The 18,726-nt window shown below is 47.6% G+C and overlaps 1 protein-coding gene across 3 annotated transcripts in view; it reads right to left on the minus strand.

Moving 5' to 3' along the window:
- Window positions 1–18,726, minus strand: part of STXBP1 (syntaxin binding protein 1) — a 75,202-nt gene that overhangs the window by 14,070 nt on the left and 42,406 nt on the right. For all 3 annotated transcript variants that reach the window (XM_058694045.1, XM_058694047.1, XM_058694046.1), the window contains exons 4-16: window positions 17,587–17,663; window positions 16,653–16,731; window positions 15,364–15,467; window positions 13,032–13,180; window positions 10,527–10,611; window positions 9,949–10,079; window positions 8,749–8,856; window positions 7,138–7,198; window positions 5,711–5,776; window positions 4,652–4,732; window positions 2,371–2,509; window positions 1,580–1,689; window positions 442–543 (exon numbers count right to left, since the gene is read on the minus strand). In XM_058694045.1, the coding sequence (XP_058550028.1) occupies window positions 442–543; window positions 1,580–1,689; window positions 2,371–2,509; window positions 4,652–4,732; window positions 5,711–5,776; window positions 7,138–7,198; window positions 8,749–8,856; window positions 9,949–10,079; window positions 10,527–10,611; window positions 13,032–13,180; window positions 15,364–15,467; window positions 16,653–16,731; window positions 17,587–17,663 (1,292 nt within the window). The remainder of the gene's footprint in view (window positions 1–441; window positions 544–1,579; window positions 1,690–2,370; window positions 2,510–4,651; window positions 4,733–5,710; window positions 5,777–7,137; window positions 7,199–8,748; window positions 8,857–9,948; window positions 10,080–10,526; window positions 10,612–13,031; window positions 13,181–15,363; window positions 15,468–16,652; window positions 16,732–17,586; window positions 17,664–18,726) is intronic.

The following is an 18,726-nucleotide window of genomic DNA, read 5'->3' on the forward strand; positions in this document are numbered from 1 at the left end:
GGATGCGAGCAGAGGCAGAAACATGCCTGGCAGGGCGGGGTCCCTGACTGACAGGGAGGCTTAGGGAGGGGCTGGCTCAGGTGAATGCTGAAAGCCCCTCCATACCCGCACCCTTAGTGTGGTGTTTGTGACTCATGTGACCTGCAGATGCTGGGATGTGTTTGGTTCTTTGGATACGGCACCAACCCTATGGGGCTAAGTCATACGGATCATGGGGATCTGTATCTAGCGGCCTCTGGGGGCTGTTCTTCCTAAACCCTCAGGACAAGGCTATGGGGCCTAAATGAGCCCCGAGACTGGGTACAGATCCTCAGGGACAGACAACCCCAGGCTGTCACCATCACCCCACATCAGGTGAAGCTGGAGGCCTCTGGGCCTGTAAGTGAAGAGCTCTGGGCCCGGGCTGTCCCACACACATCCTCACACCCCTCCCTCGCTGACCTCCATGATGTCTTTAATGATCGGAGTCCACCGTGAGAGCTGGTAGGTCTGCTCACTGATGCGCTCCTTCCGCTCTGGCTTGCTCCTGCGGCGCAGGGTGGACTGAATACAAACACACGCAAAATTAGACAGAGTCACGGGTCACCTGGGCCCTGGCGACCTTGCTGGCCTTGGGAAATCGCTCCAGAGCACTCCCTTCAGAGAGTCAGCGCTAGCAGAGGCTAAGTGGGAGAGGTTTTCCTGGAAAAGTCCAGCATGTGCCCCGTGGAGCAAACTTGGTTCTTTAAAGCCACGGAAAATGGCAAATGCAGGTCAAACACAGAAGCTCCGTTAAAAAAAAAATCCTGGTAGTTAAAAAAATTTTTTTGTTTTCGATTATAGGAGAAAAGGCAGCTTTGTGTAGGACTTGGTCTTTGCTTCTGCTTCAACAGTCTGGGGTGCATCGGTAAGCCATCTCCATTCCCATTTGGGTCCCTCTTGAACAAGGGTCAAAAAACACCAAACCACCCGTTACTGGTCTCAGGTCTGGGCTCTGGGACAAAGTTTCTGACTCTAAGATTCCAAAAGAAGTGCATTTGCAACTCTAGCTTTACAGCACTGCTGAGTGAGAGACTCCTCACAGGAAGCAGGTGCACGGGAAGGTTCCTAGCAGAGAGCTCCAAAGAGTGCTCGGGCCTCTTCCTCAAGTTCTGGAGTCCTCTGGCCCCCAGCCTCTTCTGGAGCGCACTGTATGGTCAGGCTTCCCTGCTCTGGCCTGGCTCAGTGACAAACCAAGTGGCAAACCCGCCTGATGCTAAGCGCTGTGCTCCTGCTCTCACAGAAGATGCTGGACCCAGGTATGCAAAGACACGGCCAGACTGACCTCAAGACATGGGGGACAAAGCTGGCGTGGGCTGGGGCTGGCTCAGACACAGATTTAATGAGTCTGTGCAACTCCTGGATGTGCACGTCTTGGTTCTGGGAGTTTCACTTCTATTTTACTACATCTATACCTTTATTCCTCTGATTTTATGTTTTCTCTTCCTCAATGTTTAGTGTATGTATCTTAAGCCACCTTAAGTAATTCAGGGGAGAACAGATAAGACATGCCAGCTTCCCTTCTGCCTCTCCCTCCCCACATGCAAGACTGGCCCCTTACGTCAGTGACGATGGGCACCCCCAGGTGTGCCATGTTGGTGATGATCTCGCTGTCCTCTGGGGGGATCTGGGCATGCTGGATCAATTTATTCAGGTTCTCCTCAGTGATGCCTAAGAGAACAAAACCCCTGTCACCACACCCAGCCACTGCACATCACACACTCAGAAGCAGAGCCAATCGCTTGAGGGGGGATGGTGCCCCTTCTCCTCCTCAGGATTAGTAGAAATGAGTCTTCACCGCATCAACTTTACTGGAAGATGAAGACAAAATCAGGATTTCCATTCCACCCAAGCCACTCTGCCCCAGGCTGTGACCTTCAGCAACTGCCCCATCACAGTCTATATTTCCATCCGTCTTCTGCTTCCCAGCCATTTCTGCCCACCCCTGCCCACATCAAAGTCAAGAGTCTCCGTGTCCATCTGCACAGTGGACGGTAACCCAACTGTGATATGGGTAAAAATCAGTTATTTAAAGGTGGAGAGTACTAACGTGATGCAAGTTAAAGCATCTGGCGGACGAGCCCTCACAAACTGGCTTTGCTGTCAGTGGGCTCTCCCTGCCCCCACCCGTCCTCTTCCATAGACGCCTCACCTTTCTTAACTCTTGAATTCAATCCTAGTTCCGACTGATTTACCTTCATTTCCCCAAATGTCAAGAGCCCCTGGGAACTCCTTACTAAATAATACCCCTTTCTATGTCTCCTAAACTTTCCTACTTTGTCTTCTCTCCCTCCCTCACTTCACTTGCCCAAGAGAGCACCTATCCCTTCTTCTCCAGCCCGCCGTTCCTACCGTTCTTCAAAAAGATGTAGAGAAGGATGATGCGGATTTTGTCATAAGTGCTGACATTTGCATCCAGCAGAATGGGGACGATGGCTCTCATAGGGTCCTTGATCTTCTCCCCTTCGGCATCCGTGCCCATGGCCAGGTCCTGCAGAAAACACACCATATTGGCCCCACTCCCGGTGACAGTCTGGACGGATGGTAACAATTAGACGATTGTAGACCATAAATAGGATCGGTCGCTTCACTGGGGAAGGTCCTTTCTGCTCCCACAATGCACCATAATCTGCACTGGCGTCACTAGCACTACGTTCCGTGGCGCCAGTGAGAACTGATGACAGCCCCGGGGTTCAATTTGCAAAAAACAGAAACCATCGATGATTTTTTTGCCATCTTGTCTGAAAGTAGGCTGCTCCCTTCGGGTGAGTGTCCGTGCACCTGGGCCACGTCCTCAGGTCAAGCCTCTGTTCCGGTGGGGCCTCTAGAGGTACAGAGCTCTGCTGAGGGATCGGGGCCGAGTCAGTTGCACGTCCCGCACATGAAGAGCTTTGGCATCTTAAGGGGCGCCTGCCTAGCTAGACTCTCCCCATTGTGCTTCCCCTTGGCTCTGAAGGACATGCCTTTTGAGTTTTAACTACTCTGCATTTTTTAACCTGTTTTTAATTTTCCAACCCACTTTTTTTTTTTTAATGTTTATTTTTCAAGGAGAGACAGAGGGTGAATGGCTCAGAGAGAGACAGGCAGAGAGAGAGGGAGCCACAGACTCCAAAGCAGGCTCCAGGCTCTGAGCTGTCAGCAGAGTTCAATGCAGGGCTCAAACGCACGAGCCGTAAGATCAGGACCTGAGCTGAAGTCGATACCCAACCAACTGAGCCACCCAAGCGCCCCTCCAACCACTTTTAAGATGAGTAGGAAAAAACGGGCTCTAGAACCTGCAAACCCAACCCAGGCAGATGAAGGAGGAGAGAAGGGCTGGCCAAAGAAGGAAGAGGAGAGAGAGCACAATGACAGCCCCGCTTCCCAACTCAGGCAAGAGTCAGACCGGCTGTCGACAGGCTGGAGAAGGCACATCATCAGCCTCAGCAAACCAACAACCATTCTACTCTGTTCTCAGATACCAGAGGCTGCAACTCCCTCGGGAACCCACACAGGGCTCGCCTGAAGGTTCCCTTTTTCTCTAAGATCCCACGAGTCCATAACCATCAGGACCTTGAGGTTACCCAGGTCTGTCAGGGTCAAGGAAGGTGGGTGCCCCCAGGCCTTCTTACCTCTCAGAGCCACTGCCAGCCTCAACAGCCGTTTGTTTAGCCGGACCCAAATCTAATACTCTCTAAAGGTCAAATTAAACATAACCGGTTCAACAAATACCACGGAGCAATTCTGAAAAAAATGTACACTTCCAAGGATTCATCCCAACTTCACTTTTACTGATGTAGGGATAACCTGTTTTCTGGACAGTCAAGTTCTTTTGGAGAGGACCTTGCACCTGCCAAGATCAGCTGTGAGACTGATGGGTTTTTAGGGGGCCACTGCCCCTTAGAAGAGAGCCAAGAAATCAGGACAGGTCTGACAAACCTAAGCTGGCTCGTCACATCACACCGGACAGTGTAGATCTTAGCTTCACACCAAGGACTTGAGTTGTTCATTCCCGCTGAGGCTTCACATTCAAATGCCCTCCCTTCCCATGGAAGCAGACCCTAGCTGAGTGAAGTTCTCGCTTGGAGAACGGAGGGCCAGGATTAGTGACTCCACAAAACACTCCTGGAAACTATGGCAGCATTGTTATTTCCCTTTGCAGATGAGGAAAGCAAAGCAGAAACAGGCACATCAAACAAACCAGTGACAGAGACAGAGCTCAAACCGCAAACTGCTGACTTCCAGTCCTACTTATGATCAGGGAGGCTGTGGTGAGTTTCTGACATGCTACTACCCTAGTTTCTCTCATCTAGGTTTCCAAAACCGGTGTGGCCACCACAGGAGGAAAATACACTCGGAATATAAACCTCAGCCAGCCCTGTCAGTGTAGGGCTCAGAGTTCCAGACATCTCTCTTCAGACACTCCAGGGAGCCTGTGGAGAGTCAGACATGCAAAATCCAAACAGCACAGCATTCCAGACCAGTCTAATCCCTACCATTGAGAGCGGAAGTGCATTGGCTCCAGAGTTGAGACAACATGATCTAGTAGACTTCCCCATCTCTCTATCCTATGATTCTGCAGGATGTTCAAAGTCACATGTTAAAATTCAGCTGGGTCAACGGGGATAGCAGAAAGAGAAGGAAAAGGTCCTACCTGCTCCACTCGGCAGAGTTTATCCACGGTGCCTTGGTAATGCTTCATGCAGTCCTCGGCCAGGTGCAGGTGGGTTGAATACTAGGAAAAAGCAGAGTTTATGATCCAGAAATCACTCACGGATGCATGAAGCATAAATTGAGCACCTACTAGGTATAAACACTGTGCAATGCACCAGGGAGTCTCCAGCCTCGTAAAGGAGGTAAAACATGCATTGAAGCAGAACACAAACATGGCAGGGGCGCCTGGGTGGCGCAGTCGGTTAAGCGTCCGACTTCAGCCAGGTCACGATCTCGCGGTCCGTGAGTTCGAGCCCTGCGTCGGGCTCTGGGCTGATGGCTCGGAGCCTGGAGCCTGTTTCCGATTCTGTGTCTCCCTCTCTCTCTGCCCCTCCCCCGTTCATGCTCTGTCTCTCTCTGTCCCAAAAATAAATTAAAAATGTTAAAAAAAAAAAAAAAAAGAACACAAACATGGCAGAACACGCCAGAAAGTTCTGTGTCAGGAGAGGTAGGGGCAAACTGCATTCCAAAGGAGTCAAGCAGATGAAGGAATCCTATATGGGGGTAGGGTGGCATAATGGTTCCACAATGTGTCCACAGATCCTTTGTTACCCCTCCTTCTAGGAGGTGGAGCTTAATTCCCCTCTCCTTGAGCGTGGGCTGGATTCAGTGACTCGCTTCTAAAGGAGAGTATGGAGGACATGATGTAGGACACCCCAGGTCAGGACAGAAAAGGCACAGTGACTTCCTCCTGGCTCTCTCCCTCGGTCACTCACACTCGTGGAGTCCAGCTGCCATGCCGTAAGAATACTTAAGCAGCCCAGGGGAGAGGCCCGTGAGGTGAGGAATTGAAGGATAAAGAGAGAAAACAGACGAAGAGGAGAAAAGAAAGTCATAGGAAATAAGTTGTCGGTCCAGTCTTTCAGCTTTTCCTAATAAAACCAGAAGTTGATTAAAAACCTGTGATTTCAGTGGATCAGTCAGTGCAGTGGGGCTCTGAGAGGTCTTACTGAAGTTGATTATAGTCAAGATTCAAATCAGTCATTTGGGATTGTCATACCTTGCTGAGCTCTTTCTGGTACTGGGGCATTTTCTTTAGCATCTGGGACAGGTCCCGCATGGTGGTCTACAAGGGAAAGGAAAACATATGGTCTCACTCTAATGGCCCTGACCTAAGAGGCTGTGCAAGGGTGGCAGGTCCAGGGCAGGACAGCAGGCAGCACCAGACTTCCCAAGTGCACGCTCGGAAACTCTCAAAATCAATCTGTTAAACCTGAGATCACTGTGGGTTTAGACTTCCAGGCCTCTGGCTCAAAAAATTATTGATTCAAATACCATGACTATCTTCTAGGTAGGGAACTGAACTCCGAAGTGTAGCAATTATGTTTTATTTATTGGACTAGAAAGTTACTGAGAGCATAATTCTTGCCAGGAAAGAGCAATTTTTCTTCTCCACACTGTTCTTCTGCATACCCAGCTCAAGCAGTCTTGAAACTGAGTTCACATTTCATCCCAGCAGAAGGGCTGCAGTTGTGTAGACAGGTAGGAAGAAGGAACAAGGTGGGAAAGGGCCGGGATGTGCATCCTGACAGGTCACAGGGGTCTGTTTACTTGGTAACCATGTGACTCACCTAAGCTCTCTCTATCCAACAAAAATTTGTTGAATTACTACTACATGCCAGGTTAGGTGCTGGAGATATAAGGACAAAAAACAAAAACAAACAAACAAACAAGAAATTCTTGTCTTTGTGGAGCTACCATGTAGCAGAGGAGTCATTCCGACTGAGAGGATTAGTGTTCTTCGAGGGAATCAGGAGTGTGGGTGCACAGTGGAGGGGTACCTCATTAGTCCAGGGAGGAGCAGGGAGGATTTCCCTGAGAAAACGATGCCTGAGCCAAAGTACCAGGACTTGACAAGGCAAGCCCCAGGCAAGGAACTCAGGCATTGATGGAGCAAGGCCGTGGGTGCCAGAGAGTGGGGGGCAGACCTGAGAGTCTGGGGGGCCTGACAGCCCAATGCTATAAGGTGTGTCTACGGGTGGGGCTGGATTCTGCTGGGAACAGAAAGTCACCAGATGGTTTTAAGCAAGGGAGTGACACAATCAGAGGTGCATTTCCCTTGACTAAGATGGCTAAGCTACCTCCGATGAACAGTCAGGATAAGGAAAGGACCAGGCAAGTTGAGTTCTAATTCCACCACAAGCTAAAAAAGGTTTCATGGTTCTTCTGGCTTAAGCTGACGCATGCTCTAAAACCATAAATATCAATCCTCAGAGTAACAAAATGAAGAGCTCTATAAACATCAAAAGACAGGGGCACCTGAGGTCAATCCTGAATACAAAAACAAGACAAAACAGTATTAGATGAAGCAGGGACAATGACCCCCCGGCTCACTAATCTTGTGCCAAGGAAGCGCCCTGCCTGCCGGCTCCCAGAGGGAAGACCGGGATTAGCCTAAAGGGCACTGGAGCTCTAGGATGCATTTACCTTCTCTCCGGTATTCATTCTCTTGCTGGAAGAAAAATCTTTCAGAGAACGAGTGACTTCCCTGGAAGACAGAAGGAGGCAACTAAGTTTCACAGCAACACCAAGTCCTATACTAGTGGTACAAGATTCTTTCTTTAGGAATACATGGTGACTTTTCCTGCCACTAAGGTATGTACTTACAGTGATTTTTGAAGAGGAGAGAGAGGGATACATTGTTTTCCTAATATTCTATTTTTTTAATGTTTATTTGAGAGAGAGAGAGAGAGAGAGAGAAAGAGCAAGAGGCAGAGAGAGAGGGAGACAGAGACTCCCAAGCAGGCTCCATGCTGTGAGCACGGAACCTGATGCAGGGCTCAATATCATGAACATAAGATGATGACCTGAGCCAAAAGCAAGAGTCGGATGCTTAGGCCACTGAGCAACCCAGGTGCCCCTCCTAACCAATATTCTCAACCAGGGTCTCCAGAGGAGGTGTACAGGATGATTCAAGAGAAGGAATTATTAGTACTTCTATTTATGTTTATTTTACTCCATCCTTTTCAAATTTGTGTTTTTGTATATACTGTAAAATATATATATATTAGAATAAACTAGTAAATTCATAAATAAACTCACATATTGGAAATGTGAATCAACATTTTCCTAAGGTTGAGTGATCCAAAAAGTTTGGGGACTACTTTTCTGAACTGAACTATCCAAGGCTGTCTTATTTTCTTGCTTCCTTGTGAATTTCCTAAGACTATCACCAACTCAATGTAACAGCCAGAAAATATCTTTTTGCAAAAGTAGAATTGTTCTCGATAGCATAAAGGTCTTATAAAATAGTCTGTTGTTATGGGGCGCCTGGGTAGCTCAGTAGGTTGAACATCTGACTCTTGATTTTGGCTCAGGTCACGATCCCAGGGTTGTGGGATTGTGTCCGGCTCTGAGCTATCTCTGCTTGAGATAGTCTCTCTCTCTCTTTCTCTCTCTCTCTCATTAAAAACAACAACAACAACAACAACAACATTCAGGTGTTACAAACATTTTGAGAGCAAGGTACAGATTCAATATGTGCACACCAGCTCTTGCTTAGAAATTTTACATAAGACAAAAGGGGAAGAAGATTACACGCTGGCTATATAAAAGAAAATCAAATTGATGTAGTAGAATCTGGGCGTTTCAATGGAAGGAATCGGCTTTAAATGTTCAGTGTTGATAAAGCATTTCCTGAGAGCTACAGATGTTTTCTAAAAATCCTAAGATAGAATCTGGGCGTTTCAATGGAAGGAATCGGCTTTAAATGTTCAGTGTTGATAAAGCATTTCCTGAGAGCTACAGATGTTTTCTAAAAATCCTAAGAGCAACCTGAACACAGAATGGATTTTCTCACTCAGTGAAGTTGGTGTCACTCGAGCTGAGATCAGAAGGGAGTCATCATCACTGGTTAGCATGTTGGCAAATTCATCCACTGACCAGCTCTGTGCAAGTGCCCAGAACGTGCACATCAGCAACTGCCATCTGGGGAAAGGTTTCACCCTGTACTACGGAGTGAGCCCTGGAGCTGGGGCGGCAGGGGTGGCTGAGGTCTGGCTGAGGTCCCTGGGGAGGGATGGAGCAAAGGGATCTTACTGGGACACCTCCGCGATGTGCTTGTGGCGCAGCGCTATCCAGAGGTCATCATCCTCGTCCAGGAGCACTTCCTTCACCCGGGCCTCTCCAATGCCGCTAGTCTCGTACCTAGAGAGGATATGTCCCCCCAAAATGTATCCAATTCCCTCTTATTTGTAACAGATAAGAGCTTATAGTCCTCAGCAGACAGATGTCACACGGAGGATTTTACCACAGGCCCCCTGACCATCCGATGGGGCATGGTCCGTATCAGGTCTGCTGCATCAGCACTGACACGGTGCAGTCTCTCGGGAAGGTAGAGACCCAGAGTTCTAATCAAAGGCAATGGACTTGAAGCTGTTTTAAAATCTTCAGGGTTAGCTAGTACGTGCTCAAGTCAGGTTAAAGGTGGGTTCAGAACGACTCGTAAGGGAAAAGCAAAGATCACGTTTACTCCTCCCTGGGAAGGCCTGGGATACCATCCGCAAATGTGTGGTACTTAAATTTTCAGTTTTAAAATCAGCTGCCTGCAACAGGTCCTCAGCCTATTTTTACGTGTGAAATCACGAACCTCTAAAGGAAAGCAAGAATTACAGGCACCAACGGGGAAGAAAACTGAGAATCAGTCATATTTTTAGAACCTTCATTTTGAAACCACTACCTTTATGATTAAAATATGTTATAAAATAAAGGATAAAATAAAAGACACGAAAATAATACAGTCTGTTTCCAAAAAAACAAATACTCGTTTTTAGAAATTAAGTTTCGGATGACTATTACCAAGAAAAATGTTTATTATAATGAAGAAAACAGCTCTTCTACAAATAAAGGTCAGTAAGAAACTTCTGGTGACATATTTTATCATCATCATATTTCACGATCTATAATTAAGAAGTCGGAACCCTGAACAAGATATGCATCCGTTTGCATGCACAGACACAGACACACACGCGCACGCACGCACACACGCGCACACCAACATATCAACACCTCCAAGCAGGCTCTGAGCTGAGGTGATGTGAGCCGTGAACTAAAGTTCTAAAGCTCTTGTTCCCCCACAAGGGGCACCAGTTCCTGGCTGCTAATGCCAAGTGGACTTGGGGAACCCACAGAAAAGCTTGCAGGCTTATTAGCAAGACTGTATCAACATACCCGCATTCCCTAGGATGAAAGAGGTGCGTTTGGTTTGTCTGCAAAGCCACACTGGGTGTGTACACTTACTTGTATACATCATTTTCAATGGGCAGCAGGTCGTAACTCATAGCCTGAAAGGTCAATTCATGAAGCACGGGGGAGCTGGGGTCAAAGCCGCGGTCCAGGATCAGGAGCTGGGAGCGCGCCTTGTCTGGGCCCTGGAAGGATGGACACAGGGGAAGACTTTCACAAGCCACCCATACAACTCCAGCCTCTCCCACTGGCGTGGCTGTCCCTGCTGTACAGTGCTGTACACTGCGAGCACGTGTACAAACTAGTGAAGTGGGATTAAGGGCTGGAGATGGTACCGGTGTCGATTTTCCGGTTCGGGTGCTGTACTACTGAGGCGTTGCCAGGACACAGGACCTTCAGTGCTAACACTGGAAAGTCCCAGCAAACAGAAAGGTTGGTCACCGCGGCTACACTGAGCAAAATCTCTATCATCCTGCCCAAGGGCCTGAGCATCTCCCTGGAGGCCAGTGTGCAGGCACAGTGGCACCAGGCACTTTCTGTGAGCAACAGAACCAAGCTGTCCCCAGGAATGCCATACAAACACTATGATAGTCAATCGGCGAGAGAACCACGTGGACCAAGTCCAGACTTACCTCGCCCATTGTTGGGTCATCGGCTTTGTAGGCGTCGAGCTTGTCCTGGATTAGCTGAGCCAGCAAAGCATTGTCCTTGTATTCCCTGACAAAGGAGGAGTGACATGGGGTGAACTGCCCGTGCACCCAACTGCTGGCACTGACTGCCTCAGGGAGGAAGGCCAAACAGTGCAAGGAGGGTCAAGGGAGACGAGCTTCACCTGAACTGTTCTTCTACACTGAGAATATAGTCACGTATTACGTATATAATTTCAAATGACAAATAAAATAAAAAGATTTGCTCAGTGCCTGGAACACAAATGATTTTCTAATTCCTTAAAAACAACAACAACAACAACAACAACAACAACAACAACTAGGGGTGTCCAGGTGGCTCAGTTGGTTAAGAGTCAGACTCTTTTTTTTTTTTCTTTTACCTTTATTTATTTTTGAGACAGAGAGAGACAGAGTGAGAGCAGGGAAGGGACAGAGAGAGAGAGGGAGACACAGAATCTGAAGCAGGCTCCAGTCTCTGATCTGTCAGCACAGAACCTGATGCGGGGTCGAACTCACAAACCATGAGATCATGACCTGAGCTGAAGTCCACCGCTTAACCAACTGAGCCACCCAGGCACCCCTAAGCGTCAGACTCTTGATTTCAGCTCACGCTGGGCTTCGTGCTGACAGAGTGGAGCCTCCTTGGGATTCTCTCTCCCTCTCTCTCTGCTCCTTCCCTACTCACTTGCTCACTCTCAAAATAAATAAACCTAAAAAAAACCCAACAACTATCTAGATGAAAACGGAAGTAATCTTTCCAACTGGCTTCAGAAAAATGACCACCTTTCAACAGAGGGTACCGGCCATCCACCATTTTCCCGTGATCAGCCTGTCCGAGCCTGACCCACCTGATTCTCTCACTTCCCACAATTCAAATTTCCTTTGATCTTGTTTTGTTTTGTTGCAGGGGATACATATTTTTTTAAGTTTATTTATTTTAAGAGAGAGAGAACACAAGCAAGGGAGGGGCAGAGAGAGAGGGAGCGAGAGAATCCCAAGCAGGCTCTGCACTGTCAGCACAGAGCCCGACAGGGGGGGTCGAACCCACGAACTGTGAGATCATGACCTAAGCTGAAATCAAGAGTCTGGTGCTTAACTGACAGAGCCACCAGGCGCCTCTGCTGGCGAAGCCAGAAAGGTACAAGTGAGACCCTGTGGGCCTTTCCCCTTGGCCAGGCCTGACAGCACTTCCTGGGGCCCCTCCCGATTGTACAGAGTGTGGCTGCTGCCACCTGGCCAGGCGCAGCGCTAAAGCAGCTCTGTTCCCAGCCCCATTCCTCCCAAATGAACTCCAAGCTCCCCTTACCCTGTCAGAAGCTATGGCCTAGCCCCCCATTTCTGAACTTCCACAGGCTTTTGTCAGGAAACATCAAGAACAGAGGGAGGTATTCTTCCATGGCTGCACATTCCAGCAGACAAGGAGGCAGGCAGGACAGGGGGCCATGCTGATCCTCAGCACTGCCTGTTCAGGCCCCCCGCTCCTCCTACAGTGGCCACCCCTTCTGGGTCTCCTTGCCTGACTGCTGCTCTCACTCCCACAGCACTGCACTCGCTCCCCTGTGCAAATCCCCCAAAGGTTCCCAGGGAGAACCATTGACCGACACAATCCCAAACCTGGCATCCGGGGCCTCTAGGAGCGGCTTCATCTTGCCCCACTGCCCTACACAGACACTGTGCCAGACTGCCAACCCTCCTCAAACTCATCCTTTGTCTTCCCAACTCCACAAACGTTTGCGCATCCCAATGGCAAGAGCCAACTGTCTACACAAAATGCCCTGTACTCCTCATTGGTCTATTGGAATCTGAACCTGCCCTTCAAGACCTAGCCTAAATGTCACCTCTGGTCTCTCAGCTCGAAGGGCTTTCCCCACTTGGGATGCCCTAGCCCTCAGCTTATACTGCCCTCAAGCACTGGTCTTGCAGGGCCGCAGTTTGGGTGTGCACAGCTTACACACACACGTGTTGGTAAGCATGCTACCTACCCTTCCAGATCAGGGCTCCTAAGGACAGGGACTGTGTCTTCAGGATAAGTACACAGCAGGTAAGTGATACGTGAGTGACTTTATAGAATCTGGGGAATATGTCCTTTGGAGAACTGTCCTTGTATTTTATCTTACTCTGGGACACCTTCTGCAAAGATAGTGTTTGTTTTTAAAGGTTGGAAAGAGCTAAAAAAACAAAAACAAAAACAAAAAAAACCCCACAGGAAACCTGGGTTGTGGTTACACAGGGGTTCAAATTTAGCTATTAAGTAACTGAATACATATATTTCATGACCTTTTCTGTATGCACTATATTTCACAATAAAATTTAGAGAATATCAAAAACGTTGGAAGAATTATAAATGCAAGAACACTCAAATCTTAACCCTCTTAGGACAACTGCCAGAGGAATCTCAAGGCAAAAGGAAGCTCCTCGCCCAGTGGACACACGAGAGGCCACTGAAGGCAGACTGGCCCGCTGCCTTACCCCCGATACCGCACAGCCGGGTACTCCTTCAGGGTGGCACACAGCGTCGCAATCTGCTCTGCCAGGCGCTCCAGTATTGGGTTCTTCATCTGAGCCTTGTGGGGACTATAGAAGCTCTGGAAAGAGTCAGCAGAGTCCAAGGAATATACCTGAAAAGGAAAAGAAATAAGGGAAAAAAAAAAAAAATATATATATATATATACACACACACACATATATATATATATATATATATATATCATGTTAGCATGCAAAATGGTGAGCTCTCGGGAGTTTTCTCCAACCGTGGTAGTGAGTCTGTAGAACATGTTTTCATTTATTCTACAAATATGTGCTGGGTGTCTGCTGCAGACCAGGCACTGTGCTAAACACTTGGGAACTATCGGTGACCAAAACATGACTGTCCTCGAGGAGTTTGCAATCTTACAGGAGAAGGCACACAATAAACAATAAACATAATGACAAGTAAATTACATGATATGTGAGAAACTGGTAAGTGTGTGAGAACACAACTCAGCAGGGGAAGAAGTCCTGGGGGACTGGACAGGGAGGACACCAGGCCTCCTTGAAAAGGTGATGTAGGAGCAAGGGCTTAAAGGAGGTGAGGACCAGTAGGGGGCTTTCACATGGAAGGAACGGCTAATGCCAAGGCTCTGCGGCAGGCATGTCCCCAGACTGTCTGATGAACAATGAGGCCAGAAGAACAGGAGAGGAGGGTAGTGTAAGCCCTCATAGGCCATTGTAAGTTTTTATAAAGTAAGGGACAAGCTGGAAATTATCTGTGACTGTGGGCAAATAAAGATTTTTATGGATTTAATAATTTCCTATCCTTATAATAAATATGTTGTATTTTTCTTCTTATTCTAGAAGTTTAACATCTCCTCTTAAATTACCTAGCTCATCAGCTATCAGTATTTTCTCAAAGTCTCACTTATATAAACTACCCTGATCTTCTACAAAACCTGAGGTTAAAAACAAATTTATCACTTTTTAAAAATACATGTCGGGGCGCCTGGGTGGCGCAGTCGGTTAAGCGTCCGACTTCAGCCAGGTCACGATCTCGCGGTCCGTGAGTTCGAGCCCCGCGTCGGGCTCTGGGCTGATGGCTCAGAGCCTGGAGCCTGTTTCCGATTCTGTGTCTCCCTCTCTCTCTGCCCCTCCCCCGTTCATGCTCTGTCTCTCTCTGTCCCAAAAATAAATTAAAAACGTTGAAAAAAAAAATTAAAAAAAAAAATACATGAAACGTAATATTGGTTGAATACACTCTCTGTGTGAGCCCAATCCAGGTGGGCTCACACAGAGAAAAAAAATTCCTGCCTTCAAGCTAGGAACAGGCTTTATGTCAAGCGCTAAGGGAAAGACACTGTCTTTAAACGTTCATGCTATACTGGGGTGCCTGGGTGGCTCAGTCGGTTAAGAGACCAATTCTTGATCTCGGCTCTCACAGCTTGTGAGTCTGAGTCCCCGTGTCCGGCTCTGCACTGACAGCACAGAGCCTGCGTGGGATTCCCTCTTCCTCTCTCTGACCCAGTCCCCGCCGCCCATCAAAATAAATAAACTTAAAAAAAAAAAAAAAAGTTCACACTGAACGTTTTCCATCCCTCCTTACTTAAGAGTAGGTCCCTCTCCGGTGTCTAGAAGCTGATCTATAAAGACGCAATACGCCAGTCATCTTTCACCGTTTGCAAAACGCCTAGGAGTCCTGTTATTTTTGCTTCTTGTTTGCCGGGAGAAGACACGTTAAGCAATCTTGCAAAACTAACATAAAAATTCTGTATACTGTCTCACAATCAGCTTCACCTTTTCTAGCTTAACAATCTTCCCAAGGGGAGAGGTTCGTGGCGGCGCTCTGGCATCTGAAGTGTTAACAGCCAATGACGAAGGCTACCATCTGCTCCTCCAGCAGAGTGTGAGCGGAGGTTATCTCTGCAAAAACCAGGCTCCTGGGCAGCAGATGGGTGTTGTCTGACCCCTCCCCCTGCTCTCCTTCCCTGCTCATTTTGGACTGGCTACCTTTTGGTTATTCAAGGAGTCAGCCAGCAGGAGTGAACGCTGCCAGCAAGGATGAAATGCATACAGAGAAAGGTGTGAGGGCTGAAAAAAAAAAAAAGTCAGAAATAACCCGAGAGTAAGATGAGGGCATCGGGCAGACCCCTGAGGAACTCTGCTTCCATTCCATCAGCATCCACTTATGCACGTCATTCGGCAATTCTGAATACACAATCTTCCTCCCCACCTCTCCTCACTACACACACCCCTCTGAGGATTTGCCAGGGTTCCTGATTGAGCAGCGAGGATCCAGATTTTCCATGCACACCCCACTCAGCCTCACCTGGGACTCATAGGGGAGAAATGCAATGTTGATTTCCGTCAGAGTCTTGATGACTTTGGCTGCTCGTGATTTCACCAGCTCATTAAACAGGGCATCTGGACAAGCTGCAAGAATATGACAAAAGACAGCAGGCTTTCCTGTCCGCTTGCTGCTTCATTTCAGCAGTTGCACACGTCTGGTGGGGTTTTTATTTGATTAGGATTTCAAGAAGGCAACTGGAACGTTCGTCCCATCCTAAGATATCCACTAACTATAAGGTATAAAGGGAATGTAAAGCCACCTAAAAGGCCCTCCACATATAACAGAGAAACAAATGACAATAAGATTGAGATTTGAGAGCTAATAAACTACTTTCTGATATCAGGGAAAGGAAAAAAAACCCCATAAGAGATTAAGAAGGGGATAAGAAAAGGGCCTATGATACGAACAAACACCACACATCTGACATGTTAATGAAAAACATAAGGAAGAAAATTGAAACCGGCGGGAAAGGCAGTACAGGCAGTTCTCCTGGACCCTTGAAGGAACTCAGCCGCACACGAGACCCACCTGTGGGGAAACCAGGACTGCCAAGGGCTCTTCCGAGCCAAACATATGGCTTCGGATTCCCAGAAATGCTTTTTTGGTTTATTATTACTAATGTCACGTTCCTGCTCTGTTTTTCACCCGAATTCAGATAGTAAACAATTATTCTTCGTAAGAACCCTTCCTCCTTTTCTCAGTGGTGAGTTCTGTGGGACTTTCCCTAAAGAGAGGAACGGAGGGCGCATTGTTGTTGCTGAACTCATGAGCTAGCCAGCTCGGCCACCCCTCTCTTTGCTATTAACAAAGAGTGACCAAGACGCTTCAACATGAGGCTCCCTGTGCAAAAAACCTCCACAAGGTAAGAAAATGAATCCCAGGATGATGACGCAGGTTCTGTCTGCTACAATCACCACTGGATTGGACTATCTTTGTAGCTGAAAACCTGATAGAAATACACTACAGTTTACGGTGATATCTGGAAGTCTACACAGTGAAACATCAAAGCTAGCATTGGACATTTCTTCTCAGCACTCAGCCCTCTAGTCCTTAGAAGAGGTGCTATTTTTCATCAGGAAGGACGGCATGACTGAGTAGGTTTGTATTTGCGTGTGTTTATTTTTATCTCTTAGGCAATTTATCTTCTGAAGAGAAAATAAAAGATCAGGAGAAACGTGGCAAGAACCATTTCTTCCCTATTGACCAGCCTTGCTGTGCAGAGACGCTAACCTGGAAGGACAGGGGTGGGAACTGCCAGCCCTACTTACAGTCAGTGAAGAAGACGTGAGCAGCCCGGTACTTAGCGGTCGGTGGGTCCTTAAAGTCACTGATGAGAGAGTGGACAGACTGTAGAGGGGGGAGAAAAGGAAGGAACTGAATCCAATTCTGCCAGCAAATGTGGACCTATATCTGAACTGGGTTAAATCCAAGCTGCCTGGACAAAACAGCAGGGGATTTTTTTAATGTAGAATTCGTGTTTGGCCATAACAGAATTCTGAAGCCTTAAAAGTAGGACTGTTTCAGAGTTTAGATGAACAAAATCCTCCTTAGCTCATTCCAGAAGACCGCATCAGTTCTTTGGAGCCACTATAACTTGGGTTCCTGAGAAGATATTCACAAAAGAGGAAAGTGGTCAAAAACCTTCCAGGAAACTCACATTGATGAAGTGCTGGCAATTTAGTTGCATCTGCAAAAACTCAGCTGTAAGCCAGTTTTCAAAAGTGAAAAGAAAGGAATGGAAAACTGGCAGGAATTTATACAGATTAAGAGACCTAAGGCAACTATCAAACAAAAGCAAGGAGGTGAATCTTGTCTGGACACCGGTTTGAACCAATCCCCCCTAAAATGACAAGACAGGTCAATTTTGCCATGACCTGGATACTGACAAAACAGACCCAAAATTATAGAATGCCAGAGTTGCGGAGGTGAGTCACTACTCAGACACAGAGGGTCTCCTCCCCGGAGAGGGAGTACATGAGGGGGAAACTGGAGAGACCCGGACCCAGCCTTCTGGACAGCAGCTGTGTTTGAGAGAGCTTGATGCACCCCGACTGCACACTGTACCCCTCCTTCCGTGTCTGTGGACTGCACGCTTAATCAGAGCAGTGTGTTAAATGCGCGCTTAACCTAGAAATGTCAGATGCTCTGCACCAAGCCAGCACGTGCAACCTTAGCCAAAGCTCTCCTGGGGGCGGGACTTACCTTCTCAGACGGAGTGATGAGATACACAGCCTCCAGGCTGGGCAGCGGCTCTCTGCGCTTGTTGATGTCTTCCACAACTAGACAACAAACAGCAGCCCACAGTCAGTAAGAAAACATAAGTGGTAACCATAAAACTAGAAACAATCTAGACAGGCCACCTTCAGACTGCTGCAGGTAAAAAGCTATGGGGTGTGGGGTGGGAATTATTTGCCCCTTCCCTGCAGGGACCACATTCCACGGTCTCACAAGACTCGAGATGTTAGAAAACCTGGAATTTTATCACACTAAGTATCTCCCATTTCAGTTTAAGTAACGTCTTTGATCTCCTGATTAAAAATGGAAAATCCTTGGGGCGCCTGGGTGGCTCAGTAGTCGGTTAAGCGTCCAACTTCAGCTCAGGTCATGATCTCGTGATCCGTGAGTTTGAGCACTGCATTAGGCTCTGTGCTGACAGCTCAGGGCCTGGAGCCTGCTCCAGAGTCTGTGTCTCCTTCCCTCTCTGTCCCTCCCCTGCTCGTGCTGTGTCTCTTTCTTTCTGTCTCTCAAAAGTGAATAAATGTTTGGGGTGCCTGGATGGCTTAATCGGTTAAGTGACCTGACTTCGGTTCAGGTCATGATCTCACCGCTTGTGAGTTTGAGCCCTGCATCAGGATCTGGGCCAACAGCTCAGAGCCTGGAGCCCACCTCGATTCTATGTCTCCCTCTCTCTCTGCCCCTCCCCCGCTCATTCTCTCTCTCCCTCTCTCTCAAATAAACATAAAAAAATTCATTAAAAAAAATGAATAAATGTTAAATTTTTTTTTTTATTAAAAAAAATTTTTAGGGGGTGCCTGGGTGGTTCAGTCGGTTAAGCCTCTGACTTCAGCTCAGGCCATGATCTCACAGTTTGTGGGTTCAAGCCCGCTTCAGGCTCTGTGCTGGTAGCTCAGAACCTGGAGCCTGCTTTGGATTCTGTGTCCCCCTCTCTCTCTGCCCTTCCCTGACTTGTGCTCTCTCTCAAAAATAAATAAACATTAAAAAAAATTTTTTTTTTAATTTTTAATGGAAAATCCTACCTCATTCTGCCTCTTCATTTTTTTTTTCTCATCTGTCCTAAATAATCCCAATTCCTTTAGAATTTCCAGGTTGAGTTTATCAACA

This window comes from Neofelis nebulosa, chromosome 12, assembly GCF_028018385.1.
Source record: "Neofelis nebulosa isolate mNeoNeb1 chromosome 12, mNeoNeb1.pri, whole genome shotgun sequence".
NCBI classification, from domain to species: Eukaryota; Metazoa; Chordata; class Mammalia; order Carnivora; family Felidae; genus Neofelis; species Neofelis nebulosa.